Source organism: Thamnophis sirtalis, unplaced genomic scaffold (genome assembly GCF_051295495.1).
Source record: "Thamnophis sirtalis isolate CommonGarterSnake01/CBP01778 unplaced genomic scaffold, rThaSir2_p1.2 scaffold_9, whole genome shotgun sequence".
Lineage (NCBI taxonomy): Eukaryota > Metazoa > Chordata > Lepidosauria > Squamata > Natricidae > Thamnophis > Thamnophis sirtalis.
In genome coordinates, this window is record NW_028261389.1 from 59049494 (window position 1) to 59066597 (window position 17104).

The 17104-nt window shown below is 39.8% G+C and overlaps 1 protein-coding gene across 5 annotated transcripts in view; it reads left to right on the plus strand.

Annotated features, from left to right (window-relative positions):
* PTPRZ1 (protein tyrosine phosphatase receptor type Z1) overlaps nt 1–17104 on the plus strand; it is a 122670-nt gene that overhangs the window by 32392 nt on the left and 73174 nt on the right. For all 5 annotated transcript variants that reach the window (XM_087723657.1, XM_087723658.1, XM_087723659.1 and 2 more), the window contains exon 2: nt 1735–1800. In XM_087723657.1, coding sequence (XP_087579783.1) covers nt 1735–1800 — 66 coding nt within the window. The remainder of the gene's footprint in view (nt 1–1734; nt 1801–17104) is intronic.

Here is a 17104-nt window from a genome sequence, read left to right on the forward strand (position 1 = left end):
TCTGAAGAACCGTTCTTCCTAGTTACATCCACCTGACCCACTAGAGCAGGAAGGTAGGGAATGCTGTGGGTCCTGTCTCCTAAGGAGATACAATTGGCAGGACTCAGAAGAAGTGTCTTCTCTGTGTTGGCTGCCTCCCTTTGGAATACCATCTCTACAGAGATTTGATACCGAATGTATGTTGTGTTTTTTAAATTGTTCGTATAGTTTGTATTCTCCCCCTGTGTGTATTTTATTTTCATTTCGTATTTGTAAGCCGCCTGTAATCCCCCGGGATTGGGCGGCATAGAAACCCATTAAATTGCGAAATTGCAAATTGATACTCTTGTAGAGCCCCGAAGACCTGATTTGGCCAACAGGCCTGTGGCATCCAGAGAGGGATGGAGCCCATCAAGTGGCTTGTTTGATTGCTTGTTGCCGCCAGAGTGGTTGGGTATTGTTTTTATTCTCTTATAGTGGTTTTTTATGTTTGGAAACTACCCAGAATCACTGAGAGTAAATGGGTAGCCATATAAATCTTCTAAATCAGTGGTGAAATTCATTTTTTTTACTACCAGTTCTGTAGGCATGGCTTGGTGAGGGTGGCAGGGGAAGGATACTGCAAAATCCCCATTCCCTCATCACTCCTGGAGCCAAGGTGGCGCAGTGGTTAAATGCAGCACTGCAGGCTACTGCTAGATCAGCAGTTCAGCGGTTCAAATCTCACCGGCTCAGGGTTGACTCAGCCTTCCATCCTTCCGAGGTGGGTAAAATGAGGACCCAGATTGTTGGGGGCAATATGCTGACTCTCTGTAAACCGCTTAGAGAGGGCTGAAAGCCCTATGAAGCGGTATATAAGTCTACTGCTATTGCTATTGCTATTGCTGGAGGGAGGCTATTGCAAAATCTCCATTCCCACCCCACTCTGGGGCCAGCCAGAGGTGATATTTGCTGGTTCTCTGAACTACTCAAAATTTCTTCTACCGGTTCTCCAGAACCTGTCAGAACCTGATGAATTTCACCCCTGTTCTAAATATATAAATAAATTATTTCCCAGTATACATGGGAAAGCTACATTGATTTAAGAAGTAGAGACTAGAACAATGGAAACAAGAATGAGTGAAGGTTTGTTATATAGTACAAATTAAGTAAATATTTGGATAGATTAGAATAACTAATAGCATGTTATTTTTAAGAAAGGTCAAAGTAAATTTCAATGTGATATTGACTCGGAGAATTTGGGGTCATATCTATATACTTTTCTTGGCCACAAGACAAATATGACTTTGCCATGGTTTTCCTCTCTCAAGGTATTTTCTCTACTTTCCAGTGCAGCCCATAGAAAAGTCTCCTTGAAGTCTTCCAGGAATTATGTTTTAGCTTCCAGGCCTAAAGTCAAGTAGATCCATGGTGGTGAACCTATGGTATGTGTGCCAGCATTCCAGAGGTGGCACGCAGAGCCCTCTATGTGGGCATGTGTGCCGTCATCAGTTGATCTTCCAGGTTCTGTCATGCACATGCATACCGGCCAGCTGCTCTCTTCCGGGTTCCAGCGCTCTGGCGCAGGTGCGTGCATTCCAGTTTCGGCACTCAGTGCCAAAAAGGTTAACCATCACTGAACTAGATGCTGCCTCCTCCACAGGCAATTACACCAACTCACTAAAATTGAAAGCCAATGCATTGAAGTTAATAATACTTAATCAATTCCTTTCTGCCTTTTAGTGTTAACTTTTTATGTTGCTTGTTTGTTTTTAGAACTGATTCTTGGCTATTTTCGACCACCGCGAAAATTTGCAGAAGCTGTTGATTGGTCCTATTCAGGTAAGTACATTATTTGATACTTCACCAAGAGTGCTCAAAGAGTGTGGTCAAAAACATTAAGATGGAAGCTGCAATAGTGTGCATCACATAAAAACAGACAATTGTTTGATCACCCTCTTTTGACACTTTTTGGATACTCCTATTTCACAATGCTTCATTACAACAATTTGGCCAGTTGGGTTTTTTTCCCTGGCCAAATCAAATTGTTCCTGTTGGCTGCAGTATGAGCTGATAAAGATCAGTTATTAAAAATGTGCTCTGTGCATCTAATTAAAAATATTAGAAGGTCTTATGATGCTCACTTATTCACCGACTGCATGTAGCCTCTGGACACCAAAGCCAAATTTGACAGCAGTTTTAAGAAACCAGTCATGATTTTGTACTATTTCTAGCATGGAACAAAAAAAGGTGGTAATTCTTGAAATAAGCATGGTCTAATTTGTGAAGCAAAAAACTACTGATAATCTTTCAAATCCAGAAAATAATTAAAATCTTTCTAACCATTCCAACTATTGTGTCTGGGATGACAACATACTTGAAGTGCATGGTTGATTGGTGTACTTAATGGCTAAGATGCTGAGCTTGTCAATCAGAAAGGTCAGCAGTTCAGCGGTTCAAATCCCTAGCACCGCATAATGGAGTGAGCTCCTGTTACTTGTCCCAGCTTCTGCCAACCTAGCAGTTCGAAAGCATGTAAAAATGCAAGTAGAAAAATAGGGACCAACTTTGGTGGGAAGCTAACAGCATTCCATGCGCCTTCATCATTTAGTCATGCTGGCCACATGAACACAGAGACATCTTCAGACAGCGCTGGCTCTTTGGCTTTGAAATGGAGATGAGCACCACTCCCTAGAGTCAGAAACGACTAGCACATATGTGCTAGGGGAACCTTTACCTTACCCTGAGTTACTGCAAAGAAATATTAATTTTTGAACTGCATTTGGCTAATTATTTTTTTGTCCTTAAAGGCACAATCTCTTTTCACTAAAAACACTACTGTGCCTTTTATAAATGTTTGTACTTTCAGGATTTTTAGAGCAGTTCTGCCCTGCAATCTGATTTCCCATGATGTCCCTGAATTTTCTTCAATCTATTTTGGATATATGAGTTGGGTTAGCAGTGGGCTGGTGCTCAGTCTGGTCTACAACCATTGCAAGGCATTTGCCATTTTCAATCTTTTTGTTTTTCCTACCTTTGCAGCAAAGCAAAGTCTTGTTAGCTGGTTTACTGGGATCTGTTTAAAAAATGGGGGGGGGGGGGGGGGAGAGATGCCTTTTCTTTTATGTCTTCATCCTCACTACCAGGATTCAGTTATCTCCTTTGAGATTAATTCAGGTTAATCTCTCTCTTATGGTTCCATCATTATTCTACTGCTGCAGTATTCAAAGCAATAGGAAACATATTGTTGTTTTGTTCCTATATTGCTCTGCAGTTCCATGGAAACTTTATAGCAAGGATGAACAAGTAATTCAGTATCATAGAAGCCAGTAGCAGTGCTGCTACATTGCAGCTTAAAGAGGTTTTCTGAAAAAGGGGAAAGGGAAAGTACATTTTGCTTACTGAGGATTGGAAAGATGGGAAATGCAGTGGAAGCATGAACTTCTAGAGTTAAGGATAATTCATTGATTTAAAGGGTCATTATTAGATCAATCTCAATGTGATGAAAAAAATAATCAGAGGGAATGTAAAGACCAGTAGATAGAAACTTATGAAAACTCCTTTATATTAAAATATAACATATAAGCATATCAGGCTAAAACATATGAACAGTTGCAGGAATTGGGTAGGTCTAATCTAGTGAAAAGAAAAACTAGGGGTGTTAGCAGCATTCCAATATTTGAGGGGCTGCCACAAAGAAAAGGAGGGTCAACCTAAGTACCTGAAGGCAGTTCAAGAAGCAATGGATGGAAACTAATCAAGGAGAGAACCAAGCTAGAACTCTTAGGAGAAATGTCCTAACAGTGAAAATAATTAACCAATGGAACAACTTACTTCCAGAAGTGATGTGTGCTCCATCACTGGAGCCTTTTCAGAAGATATTGGACAACAACTTGTCTGGAATGGTATAGGGTCTCCTGCCTGAGTAGAGGGTTGGACTAGAAGATCTCCAAGGTCCCTTCCAATTCCGTTGTTCTGTTATCAGATCAAAATGGCTGCCCATGATAGTGACTAGCCACTGGAGGGAAAGGGGTGTGTCAGGCCCTGTAGCCAGTTGGAGTTGGGATTGCTACTAGGATGAAATGAATTGCTAAAAAGCTAGGTCCTCAACTTGTGACCGGTCCTAAAGTCCTTGACTTACGATTGACAGCTGGCAACAGCTCAGCCGTGCCTGATTGGCTAAGGCACAGCTGGCTAAGCGCGGGCTGTCTAAAGCACTCTTATTGGTCACCCTGCGTGACAGCTCTAGTATAAATAGCTGTCAAGCAGGGCAAGGTGCTGAATTTTGTACATAGTTGCCATTCTGCTAGTTCTGTTTAGTAAATAGCTGTTCTAGTTACTTCAGCTGCCTCATGCCTCTTCATTCAGCCCAGAATCTAACATAAAGTCCATCTGCTTTGACGGGCTCAGATCAGAAAACAGCAGTTTTGAATCAATGCTAAAATGAAAACATGAGAATGGGCTACTTTTTCAGTGAGCTGTGAGTAAAAGGAGGATGACATCATCCATTCCTACACTTAGGAGATAATGAGTGGCTCATACTACTGACAGGCTAAGCAGAAAGAACAAATTTTCTTTTAGAAGGCAATCAGTTGAGACTTCAAAGAAGCAGTTTGCCCTTTGCTTAAGGCACCAGGTTAGAAGCAAGGAGACTGAGTTCTAGTCCTGCCTTAGGCATGCAAAATGGCTGGATGACTTTGGGCCAGTCATTTTCTATCAGTCCAATCCATCTCACATGGCTGTTGTAGGGAAAATAGGAGGAAGAAGATGTGTTATATTCTTAATCCAACTACCTTGAATTATTTATAAGAAATAATAAAGGTGGGGTATGATGGCCAAGTATGGCTTTTTCAGGCTCGTGCCTCGGTGTACATATTTTTACAATGAGACAAACCGATACAGGAAGATCATTTTATTACAATTTATCTGAATATTCAGACAAAGGGAGTTCTTCATTCAAAGAGTGAACCCCAATCTTTAGCTTACAGCCCTTTTTATAGTTAACATAAGAAAGAAATCTGAAAGAGGAAAGTTGACTGGACAGGATAATAGCATATATGTTTATTAAAATGAGGTCTGCAGGGGAATAAATTGTAAGAAGAAAGGTTATTTAGGGTTCACAAAAGAGATAAGCCAGAACCCAGTTTGTACTAACGAATGTTTCTTATCAGAAGCTTGTTCATTAGTTTAGGAATGTTAAAAGCTAATAAATCTTGAACATCACTTTAAAAGAAAAATATAAATCAGATTAAATTACAAACTAACTATGTTAGTTAACAAATAACAAAACCCATGTTATTTGCCCCTCAGGTATGAATGAATGAATGAATAAATGAATAAATAGTCTTGATTCTTTTCCAATTGCTTGAAAACAAAACAAGTTTCAGTACATGTGGAGTAAGCTTCACAAGGCTGTGCAAAGCCTTTGAAAGAAGTGCTTCATGTTGAAAGATCCATTTCAGTATGCAATGCTTCATTGCACTAGAGATAATAGATGCAGTTTTGTGTAGAGGTTTCCCTCTATGACTCACTTACGTTCTCTTTTGAAACTATTTAATGTGTTTCTAATTAATTAGATTGATTTTTTTCAGAGCTGTTATTATTTTGCTTCTTTCTATCTTTCTCTTTGGGTAATGGAATGGAATAAACTAGCTGTGCATGCATAGACACGTAGAAACATCTAGAAGCAGCTGCCAAAGCAACACATAAATCCTGCAAAAGGTGTGGCTGCTTTAATAATGCTTAGTGGTGTCAATCATACTCCCATGAGTTAGAAAATACTATTTTCACAGCCCCAGTTTCTCAGGTTCATGTTGCACTGCCGTTATATCTGGTACCCTGATCCACCAAGAAACTCCTATGATGTATATAAATTAAGTATGAATCTGAGTCACATGGAAAATCAGCCTGGGATGTCGTTTCATGTTCTGTAGATGTTAGTTCACTATGTATGTCTGGTCATTATCTTTCCTTAATAAAATAGTCTAGCAAGGAGATAGAGTGGACTAGATTTACCCTGGTAAAATTCTACTGTCTGCTCTCCCAATTAATACCTTCAGAAGTTCACAAATTAGATAATTTTATATACATAATTGTACTCTTTAAAAGCTCATTCAGCAGACATTTATACAAAATAGCAGTTTGAGAATAATCAGACAGTAGCATACTTTTTCAATATTTCCTTCTGCAGATTTTTTAGAAAAATACTTTTGCTTCAGATCTTCAGCTGAATGTTTAATATCAATTAGAGTTTTCATTTCTTTGGAACAAAAAACTATTAAAACCATTGAAATCCTATTCCAATTGAAATTATTAGGGATAAATATTAAATATAGAAGGCGGTAAAATTACATCTTCCAACATAGTGTTAATACTATCGGTAATAAAAGAAAAGAACTAGATATATATGTATTTTTATCATGAATATTTTTATGTATAACCAGTAAAATAGGCATCTCCTTTTTACTTTTCTTCATTGGGCTCAATTGGGCTTTGAGGCAAGCATATATTTTGTTTATTCAGAATGGTAAAATCCTACAATTACTTAGAACAAGGAATCTTCACATTAATGCAGGACCTAAAGAATTCTTTACAGATGGTCATCTCACACTTTTCCTATCACTTCTATTAATATGCAAGAAGAAGCTGCTTTTCTGCAATGTAATTTGGGACACTAGAGAATTGAACTTGGCATTTTTCTGTGTATCTTTGCAAGTGAGCATCTTTTAGCATGAATTTGTCTTCCAAGTGACAAGGGAATTTGTCTTCCCTTACCCAAAGTCACTGGAGACTGAAGATTAAATTATTGCAACATAGTTTGTATTACCATTTTGGGGGTGTTCAATTATTTCAGTCATCTATAATGCAAGTGTCAAGTATCTTCTTTTGAGTTCCTGGGTCAGAATATATTGATTTGTCAGTTTGAACTGATTACTTCTTTGCTGTAGACAAAATAAGAAGTAGTGAAAACCAGACTGGTGTAGTGCAGGGATGCTGAACCTTTTCGGCACCAAATGCTGGAAAGGTTGCACGGAAACATCGTGCGCGTGTACATGTGCTCGTCGGGGCAGCGCTCTGGAAAAGCCGGACTTCCTGATTTTAGTGTGCATGCGTGCCTGATGATCAGCTGGCTGGTGTGCATACGCAAGCCGGTTTTTGGCACTGCCGCATGCTCGAAGGGATCGCACTCTGGAAAATCCGAACTTCCAAGTTCTGGCGCACATGCACACCTGACAATCAGCTGGCCGGTGCCCATGCACACCAGTTTTCATCACTGCCATGCACACAAAGGACAGCTGATCATTTCTGCATGCCAGAATCCCAGAAGACAAATATGCAAGGCCGTGTGTGCTGGGCAAAATGGCCTCGTGTTTCACTTTGGGCACACATGCCATAGATTTGCCATCAGGGGAGTAGTGGGTAAGGCACCAGGTTGGAAAATGGGGAACTGTGAGTTCCAGTCTTGCCTTAGGCACACAGCCAGCTGGGTGACAGCTAGGGCCAATCATTCTCTCTCAGCCCCAGGAAGCAAACCACTTCTGAAATCTTGCCAAGAAAACTTAAGGCACACGTCTAAGCAGTCATTAGGAGTCAAATTGACTCAAAGACACACATACACACACAAGGATAAGTACTATTATAATTCTTGGACAATTATAATTCCTATTTCATTTGTCTTGAAGCTTAACTCCATTTGACAGAATCATTAGAAGACAACTGGCTTAGAAATGAAACAGGCCTTGCTCAATTATTGCATCCATATTGCTGCTTCAGTTTAAATTTTGTCCTCATTGCTTTACAATATTACCCAGGCAGCATATGAAGAAGGCATGGTGGACAGCTATTTTGATAAACTGAAATGGATACATTTTATCATATAAAGCCCTCCCTAGGACGGCCCTTAAGTATCTTCCTTCAAGCAGAATATTCTTGTCTTCAACGTTCAACCTAAGAGAGCAAAGAAAAGTATTTTCACTAACTGCCCTGTTATGGAGCTGCCTTTCTATGGAAACACATTACTAGGAGACACCAAAAGTATTTTGTGTCATGTAGAATCTGAATTATCAATGGGCCAGTGGTGGGTTGCAGGCGGTATGCCCCAGTACAGGTGTACCGGAGCCTGCCCAGAGCACTGGATACCATTGCAGTACAGTGCTCTGGAGGGCCCACTCACCCGCCTTGCCGGTATTTTAAGTCTTTGGTGCTTCCGTGAATGCTCACGGCGCATACAACTGGAGTGTTGCGGAGGCTTGCAGAGGTGCTAAGATGCATGCGCGCACTGCACACGTGTGCACACATGCTGCGCACAGCCATGTGGACAGCACCTGTCCCGTTCCAACCATACTGGAATGGGCTTACCACTGCAATGGGCTTACCTTTTATTATAATAATATGATTTTTATTATATTTTATTTTATTGAAGTTTGATTGGGATTTGTAGTGTGGTTGAAAGACTTAGGTAAAACTGTTTTTATTATTTTTTTGGTTGTAAACTGTCTGAAGACTTGTGGTACAGAAATTCTTAATCTGTATAAATAATAAATAATTGCTTCCAAGTGTTTGGGCTTTCTGGCCTTCTGTTTAATGGTTTGAATTATATTTTAGTTTTTCTGGTTCTGTTTATTTTGTTTTACTTAATATAAATCATGTCATTGGAAGCAACTCAGGGGACCATTCAGTGTAGTATAAAAATGATTTTACCTAATTCAGGTTAACCTAGACTTTTGTCAGAAACTTAGAGAGAAATGGAAGGAAATAGATGTAGTATTGAACTGCAGATCAGTTCATAAAAGGATCACTGGAAGAAATAAATTAGTCTCCTATCCTAGTCTATAAAATTAGCAGTTTCATCACAAATGTCTTGCATCAAGTCTAAGTCTTTAAACTATTAATGACTTCATATTGTTTTATATAAATTAGAAACCAAAAGAAATTGACTTGCTGACAGAATGGCCGGTGACACACTAAGCCTATGCTAAATTTTGTGTGGTTCTTTTTATAGTACTTTTGGGGAGGGAAGAGCTTACAATTATGTCACATGGGCATGGAGATTACCTTCAGTGGTCCCAGGATGAATTCTTCTCTGGAGCAAAACACAAACACAGAGGACCAAATCAGATTTGAAGTTATTGCAATGTTTTTTCTCAGTCTGGTCCATGTGTCTCTGCAACCTTAATTTTGCAGAAAATCAAAAAATACATTATACATACAAAATACATTATTTCTAGTTTGAACTGAAAATACAGTAGAAGTATTTTATTTCATATCACAAAGGACTGAAGTTGCAGAAAGTAGAATTTATGGGTATACATGGGTAGGATCAGACAGCTTAGCAGAGATGCATATTTCATCTCAGATACCAGAGCTCTTGAAATAGCAGTTAAAGCATGTTTCACTTGTCTGCCATTGTCAAACATTAAGAAGAATATGCCACTTCCCATTATTATAATGAAGGCTTTGTAGGAATATGAAATGATGCAAAGAAATGGCCTTTTTGAAATCATGCTTCTTTCAAAAGAAAACTTATTACTGGTTTTCAAGTCAATTCTTTAAAGAGAGCTCCATATTATCACATTTCTTGAATGCAAATTTAATGTTTCATTCTGTTTCACTAAGGTACACTGTGTGGGTTTCCTAGATTATCTGTGACAAAATAAATTGTTTTCAGCATCCACAAGGACGGTTCTTGGTCTTAATCCAAGCCATTAATTAGCTGTTGCCAGCTCTCTTCATTGGGCTTTGTGAAGTAAAACCTTCTTTGTCTTTAGGATATGGGTAGTAAAGAAAGTCAAACCCTGCTGTCACATAAATTTCCCTGTGTCACAGGTTCTTTGTAAACTATGATTGACTCCAACTCAAAACATCCATAAAAAGTATAGGACCCAGACAATGGGATTTTTATATATCCCTATAAAGATTAGGAAGATAATGTATTTTGAAAAATATCTAAGATACAAAAATGAAACATCCAAATATATATGTGTGACTCTTTCTATGTATGTGGTGTTATACTATATTTCTATTACTACTTACATTTATGCAATGTTCTCTACTATTTTACTATATTACTGTGTTTTCCTGAAAATAAGAAAAGGTCTTATTTTCTGAAATAAGAACTCGGCTTTATTTTCGGGCAGATCTTATTATTTTTGAGGTGCAGGAGGTGGTGAGTGTGGTTACCTCATGGCTGCTGCTGTGTTGCAATATTTTTGGGGAGGGCTTATTTTTGGGGAGGGCTTACTCAAAAGCCTGATTGGGCTTATTATCCGGCGAGGTTTTATTTTCAGGGAAACGGGGTAGTATTTATTCTTCTACGTTATACATATTACTTAACTCTGATAGATCCTGGTCTTTCTTTAAATCCTCTCTGTCTCATTCTCTCTCATTATATTTCTATTTTATTCTTTATTAATGGCCAGCAGGTAAAGTACTGATATTTTTTTAGTGCCATGCCTCTTTTTCTTCCTTCAGTCTCTGTGAAACATTCTTCTTTTATTTGGCTGCTTTTTCTGTTAGTTGTGGTTGTTGACCTTCCAAAACACACACAGCTTCTCCTGTCTCCTCCCAGAGGTGGGTTCCTCCCAGTATGGTACGGTACGCCAGAAGAGGTAGTGAAAATCTGGCATACCAGACCAAACTAGTAGCAATGGCAGCGTGGCCCCACACCTGTACCGGTGAAAGAAAGAATATCCTGCTACTAAAGCTGCGAATGGGTGCGCCTGCTTGCAAGTGCCTCCCGCAAGCTGGCAACGTCTGTGAGCCTGGAAGCAGGCACAGCAACTCGCGTGCACCGCCCGCCAGTTGCTAGAGCCTCTCCACGCAGCCAAGCTGTCAAAATCAATTTAAAAAATGGCTGCTCGCACATCATCAGAGGCAAGTCTGGTAAAATCAGAGATAAGAGCCTCACTCACTGGCCGCAACACCGGGAATGGCCACGCCTACTTGCTCGTGCCTTCCATGGCATGCCCAACACCTTTGAACACCCACCAGGTCACCCGCTAAGTGGCAGAGAAATCGGGCTTCGGCAAAAGGGAAAAATGTCATTTGAAATTAGCCCTCTGCCACTCTGCTATTAAGGCAGGAATTGCAACCAAGAGATAACAGGACAACTAACTATATTTGGTTAATCCCCAGAGCGGAAGAGGTTGAATTGGGGGCTCTGTGAGTTGGTTGTAGGACACGGATGGCCGTGATCATAGGATTTGTTGGGCGTTGGTTTTAATTCATAGAATATACCTGCGGCTCCTGAGTGGGCTAAGTCTTCTCTACTCGCAACGTCTTCACCTTGAGAGCATCACTGGCAGCCGCTTCCCACAGCTCAGGAGGTCTGCGCTCTCTCCGCTGCTGCTGCTCAGCCTGAAAACGTTTTCCTCCAAATCCTCATGTTTCAGGCCAAACAGCGTCAGTGGGAAGAGCGCAAGAGTGGAGCTGCTTGTTTTTCCGTGGGGCAGAAAGAGGCAAGATAGCCTCAGGTGCCATCCAGTGACAGCCCCTCAGAGGCGTCGCTTCTTGGCTTGAAACAAAGCACAGGTGAGGAAGGAGTTTCTGGTGGCTGCAGCAGCAGAAGCAGCAGCGGTGACCATCACTGAAGCACAATTCCAGGCAGTCAGTTCTGGCTCTCCCTTCTCTGAGCAAGTCCTGTTGCTGCTGGCACCACTTTTGGTGAATCTGACTCAACGGCAATGGCAAGAAATGGCTGCCAGTGATGGCAAGAGCCCTGATGCTGAGCTGGATTCACCAAAAGCAGTGCTAGCAGCAACAGAACATGCTAAGGGAAGGGAGAGCTGGAACAGACTGGCCGGGATTGTGCTTCAGTGGCAATCGCCGCTTCTGCTACTGCTGCAGCCACCAGAGACCCCTTCCTCGCTACCGCTTTGTTTTGGGCAAGAAGCAATGTCTCTGAGGGGTTGTCTCCAGATGGCACCTGAGGCTGCCTCACCTCCTTCTGCCCTGCGGAAAAAAAGAGCAGCTCCATTCTCCCCTATCACTTTCCTCAGCCTAAGTGCTATTTGGGGTGGGTGGGTGAAAGTGTCCCTTGGCTGTCCCTCCAGGAAGACCACCGTGCATCCTCCATGGGTGAGAGGTTGAAGGGGCGACCCCAGGTGAAGAGCAGTGAGGCAGCATAAGAGAAAGACTTCAAAATCAGTGGTTTGTGGCTGGTGTGCCTTGCTCTGACTTTCCCCAGGTGCAAAATGCTTTAAAAAAATAAACTTTTAGTTTTGGGGGTTTTTTTGTAAAGGTTTAGGGGTGCAAGGGTCTTTAACTTGACAGCTTTAAGACTTGCACATTTCAAATGTCAGAGTTCCTGAGCCAACATGACTGGAGGAGTAATTCTGGGAGTTGAAGTCCACAAGTCTTAAAGCTGTCAAGTTTGAACACCTCTGGGTTTTGTTTTTTGTTTTTTTGGTAAAGGGTTAAGGGTGCAAGGGTCTTTAACTTGACAGCTTTAAGACTTGCACATTTCAAATGCCAGAGTTTCTGAGACAACATTTTGGTTGCTAAGCAAGAGCATTGTTAAGTGAGTTTCAACACATTTTACAAGTTGGTCAGGCCCACCAGGTCATATAACCACCAACCCCACAAAATAGGCCACGCCCGGACTTCCTGGGAGGAGCCTACTGGTGGAGGCAGCAAAAAATCAGCTGCCTCCGAATTCCTGGCTACGTACCTGTTTAGAGGATCTTCCATCTGACGTCTTATCAGGTTTTCTTATCCTTCAGGCAAGAAGGAAAGAAGAAACTGTTTTGCTGGCAAATGCTCTTCGATTTTTGCAGCTTTTGTGCTTGCAAGGAAAGGGGGGCTAGCCCAAGGCAGAACGGCTGTCCGTGCTGGGAACTTCAAACTGCCTTGTGCAGGACAAAGTAGGTCTCTCCCACTCTGCTCTAAGTTTTGTTTGATTTATTCTTATCACGAGCTGGATCCGTTTACTGTGGACAATAATTGCTTATCAATATTTTAGCTTCTTTTCTTTTTCTCCTCCGAAAAATTATTTACTCAGAGGCTTCTAAAATGGCGCCGAGCAGGCTGGTTTCTCCGGTAATAACGAACACTTTCTGCTAATCCTCACAAGAATTCAAAACAAAAGAGATAGCTTATCACTTGTTTTGGTTTCACAATAGAAGAATTTTACTCCTTCATTAACCTTGCTTATTTGGAAGTTAAATGGTGATGAATCTGCTGAATGGTCTTGTTACAATGTTTACTCACTGAAAGTTTTGCCAAGCCTTAAACTTCAAAATAAAAGCCTCTTTATTTAAAGCTGCATATTTAGGCAATAGAGTTTTATTAACTGCAGGCAGATAAATTTTGAAATGGCCTCAAAACCAAATATTAACTTGAAGTCGTCACCCTCTACTTCCAGGGGCACATCCTTAGTGCCTGGCACAAAGCTGCAGCCTCCGCTTCCTACGCCCCCTGCTGGGGATGTGTTAACGAAAGAATTTTTCCTGAGTAATCTAAGCGAGGCTCTTAATGCACAGACAATTAAAATGGAAGATAAATTTAGAGATAATAGAGAGGAGAGAAAAGAGGAAATAAAAGAAATGAAAGAAGAAATTAAAAGTGAAATAAAAGGACTTAAACAGGAGCTGTATGAGAAATTTGAGGCTAAGGTTGATAAAATTAGAGACGACATGCTGAGTCTTGTAACTGTATTAACAGAACATATTTCTGGAGTGGAAGATACTCTAGAGGTTCTTAATGATGCCAATGCTAACTTGACAGTGAAAACAGAGGTGGTGGAACAAAAAGTGGAAAATGCTGAAAAAGAAATTATTATGATACAGTACCGACAAATGGAGTTCGCATTAAGAGTAAGGGGGCTGCGTGAGGAGAAACAGGAGAACCTGAAACAGATCCTATCGGAAGCTTTTGACCGCCTGATGGGAAGACCAGGGACCAATCAAGATTGGCAAATTGACAAAGCTTACCGCGTTAACTCCTGGCTGGCAAAGCAGAAGCAGCTTCCTCGAGACATAGTTATATATTTTACTACAAGAGAGTTTAGAAATATGGTACTGCAAGCATCTTATAACACTAAGCTTCAAATTGGCGGTCAAGACCTGGCTGTTTTGAAAGAGATACCACCTCAAATGTTAAGAGCCAGAAGAGACTACGCTTTTTTGGTCGAAGAACTCAGAAATCGTCAGATACAGTATAGATGGGATGCACCATTTGGTATCATATTTACATTTGATAAGCAAAGATACCGCCTCAACGCTGTATGGAAAGCCCGAGATTTTTATTATAATATATTGAAGGCCGGACACCCTGCACCATCTGGACCTAGAGAAAGACCACAAGAAGGACAGGATAGACAGCAAACTATACAACCACCAGACAAGATGGAGCATCTCTCTTCTCTAGAAGTGCAAGGTGCTATGGAACCAAGACCTAGCCGCATGACTACTAGACGCATGGAGAAACAAGCTAAAAAGCAACAGCATCAACAATCATCGGCCATCGATCAAGGATCTACAACAACAAATCTGGAAGCAATGGGAGGAGCTAGACCTAAGGTTAAACAGGCCGTGCAGGAAGCTCTAAAAATGCTTCAACCAACCAAAGATGACAACTAAGATTTTAACATGGAATGTTAACGGACTGAACTCTCCACAGAAGAGGAAGAAAATATTTCATTATCTCAAACAGTTTAAGAACGATGTAATTTGTTTGCAAGAAACTCATATCAAGTCAACTGATCAAAAATATTTGATTAACTCAAAACTTGGTCAACATTTTGTAGCTTCTGCTATGGAAAAGAAGAATGGTATAGTTGTATACTTAAGAAAAGACATGAAAGCTGAATTAATAGAAGCAGATCCCTTCGGAAGATATATTGCTTTAGACTTAATCTTAGAAGGGAAAAAGACATTACTTTTGGGAATTTATGCTCCCAATCAACAGCAAGATAGATTCTATAGAAATCTTCATGCTAAATTAGTTCAATGGGACTATAGTTCCTGTATACTATTGGGTGACTGGAATGGAGTGATAGACACTAAGAAAGATAAGAAGATTTCCCGCCTAAATACCAAGATGCGAGCAAAGTTACCCAAATCTTTCTTTGATATTATGGATGATTTTGAATTGAGAGATATTTGGCGAGAAAGAAATGCAGAGGAATGTGACTTCACTTTCTTCTCGGACAGGCATCAATCCCTCTCAAGGATTGATTTTATTCTAACCACTAATGATTTGCTTTCTAGGGTCAAGAAAACAAAGATTGCAGCTAGGATCCTTTCGGACCATAACCCAGTTTGGATGGAGTTGGGAAGGGTAGTGCAGGCAAGAAGGTCTTGGAGATTGAATGAAAACTTATTTAGATATGAAAAGTATATTAATGATTGTAAAAAATTACTATCTGGATATTTTGTTTTGAATATGAATAAGGGTACATCTATGGAATTTGTATGGGACGCAAGCAAAGCGTATATGAGAGGAGTTTTGATGAATATAAATAAAACACATAGAAATAAGCAAGGGTTAAAACGAACAGAACTGGAAGAGGAAATTAAGAGAAAAGAGCTGGAGTTAACAATGAACCCAGACGATACAAAGGTTAAGGAAGCTATTAACATATTAAAATCTCAATTTGACATGTTGATCTCTGACCAGGTGGCTACTAATCTATTATATGCAAAACACAATACTTTTTGTAATGCAAACAAACCTGGCAGATGGTTAGCTTATCAGATTAGGAAAAAAAGGAAAACTCGAAATATATCTAAACTGATTTACAGAGGGAAGGAGGTGTTTCAACAGGAAGAGATTCAAAAGGCTTTCTGGGAATTTTTTACAGAACTGTATAAAGGGGATAAAATTAATGGTTTAGACATAGACAAATATTTAGACAAAGAGAAAATACCTTTAGTTAGAGAAGAACACAGGCAAAAATTGAATCAACCAATAACCTCGGGGGAAATCCTGCAGGTAATTAAGCAATTAAAGTCAGGGAAAGCACCAGGTACAGATGGCTTGACAGCGGTTTACTATAAAAACTTACAGTTAGAAATGGTAGAACCTCTTAGAGAATTATTTAATATGATTCAAATCGAAGGTAAAGTTCCTCCATCTTGGAAGACAGCGTTTATATCTTTGATACCCAAAGAAGATCAAGATACTACTCAACCCAAAAATTATAGACCTATTTCATTACTGAATGTAGATTATAAAATTTTTACTAAAATATTAGCAAATAGGTTAATGTTGGTCATTCAACAATTGATACATACGGACCAAACAGGTTTTATACAAGGGAGACAGATGAAAAGTAATGTTAGATTAATTATTAATGCATTAGAATATTTGGGAAAGAACAACCAGATTCCAGCTGCGTTTATATTTTTGGATGCTGAGAAGGCCTTTGATCGAGTTAACTGGCAATTTCTGTTGAAGATACTGCAAAAAATGCAGATAGGAGATAACTTTTTACAGTCAATTAAAGCAATATACCAACAGCAAACAGCACAAATCATAGTCAATGGAAGTCTAACAGACTCTTTTCAAATTGGAAAAGGTACAAGACAGGGCTGTCCTTTGTCCCCATTATTGTTTATTATAACTTTGGAAGTATTGTTGAATAAAATACGGGGCTTGGATGGTTTAAAAGGGATCAAGATTAGGCAGCAAGAATATAGAGTCCGCGTTTTTGCGGATGATTTGGTCATAATATTGGAACAACCGCAGGAATCTAGTATGGTTTTAATGAATATGATTAATCAATATGGTCAAGTGTCGGGCTTTAAAATAAACTTAGGAAAAACCAAAATATTAGCTATAAATATGAATATTAAACAAAAGGAAGAATTAGGAGTGATGCTAGGATGTGAGGTAGTTAAAAAAGTCAAATATCTTGGAGTTAACATTTTAACTTCAAATGGGAAATTATATAAGCATAATTATGAACCACTTTGGCATAGTATACAGACAGAGATGAAAAAATGGGAGAAATTGCACCTATCTTTGCTGGGTAGGATAGCGGCAGTGAAAATGAACATTCTACCAAAATTTTTATTTCTCTTCCAAATGTTACCTATATTAAAAAAAGATGCGAACCTTTTAGAATGGCAGAAGGGTATCAACAAATTTGTGTGGGCAGGAAAGAAGCCGAGGGTAAAGATGAAAATAATGCAAGATGTACGTGAGA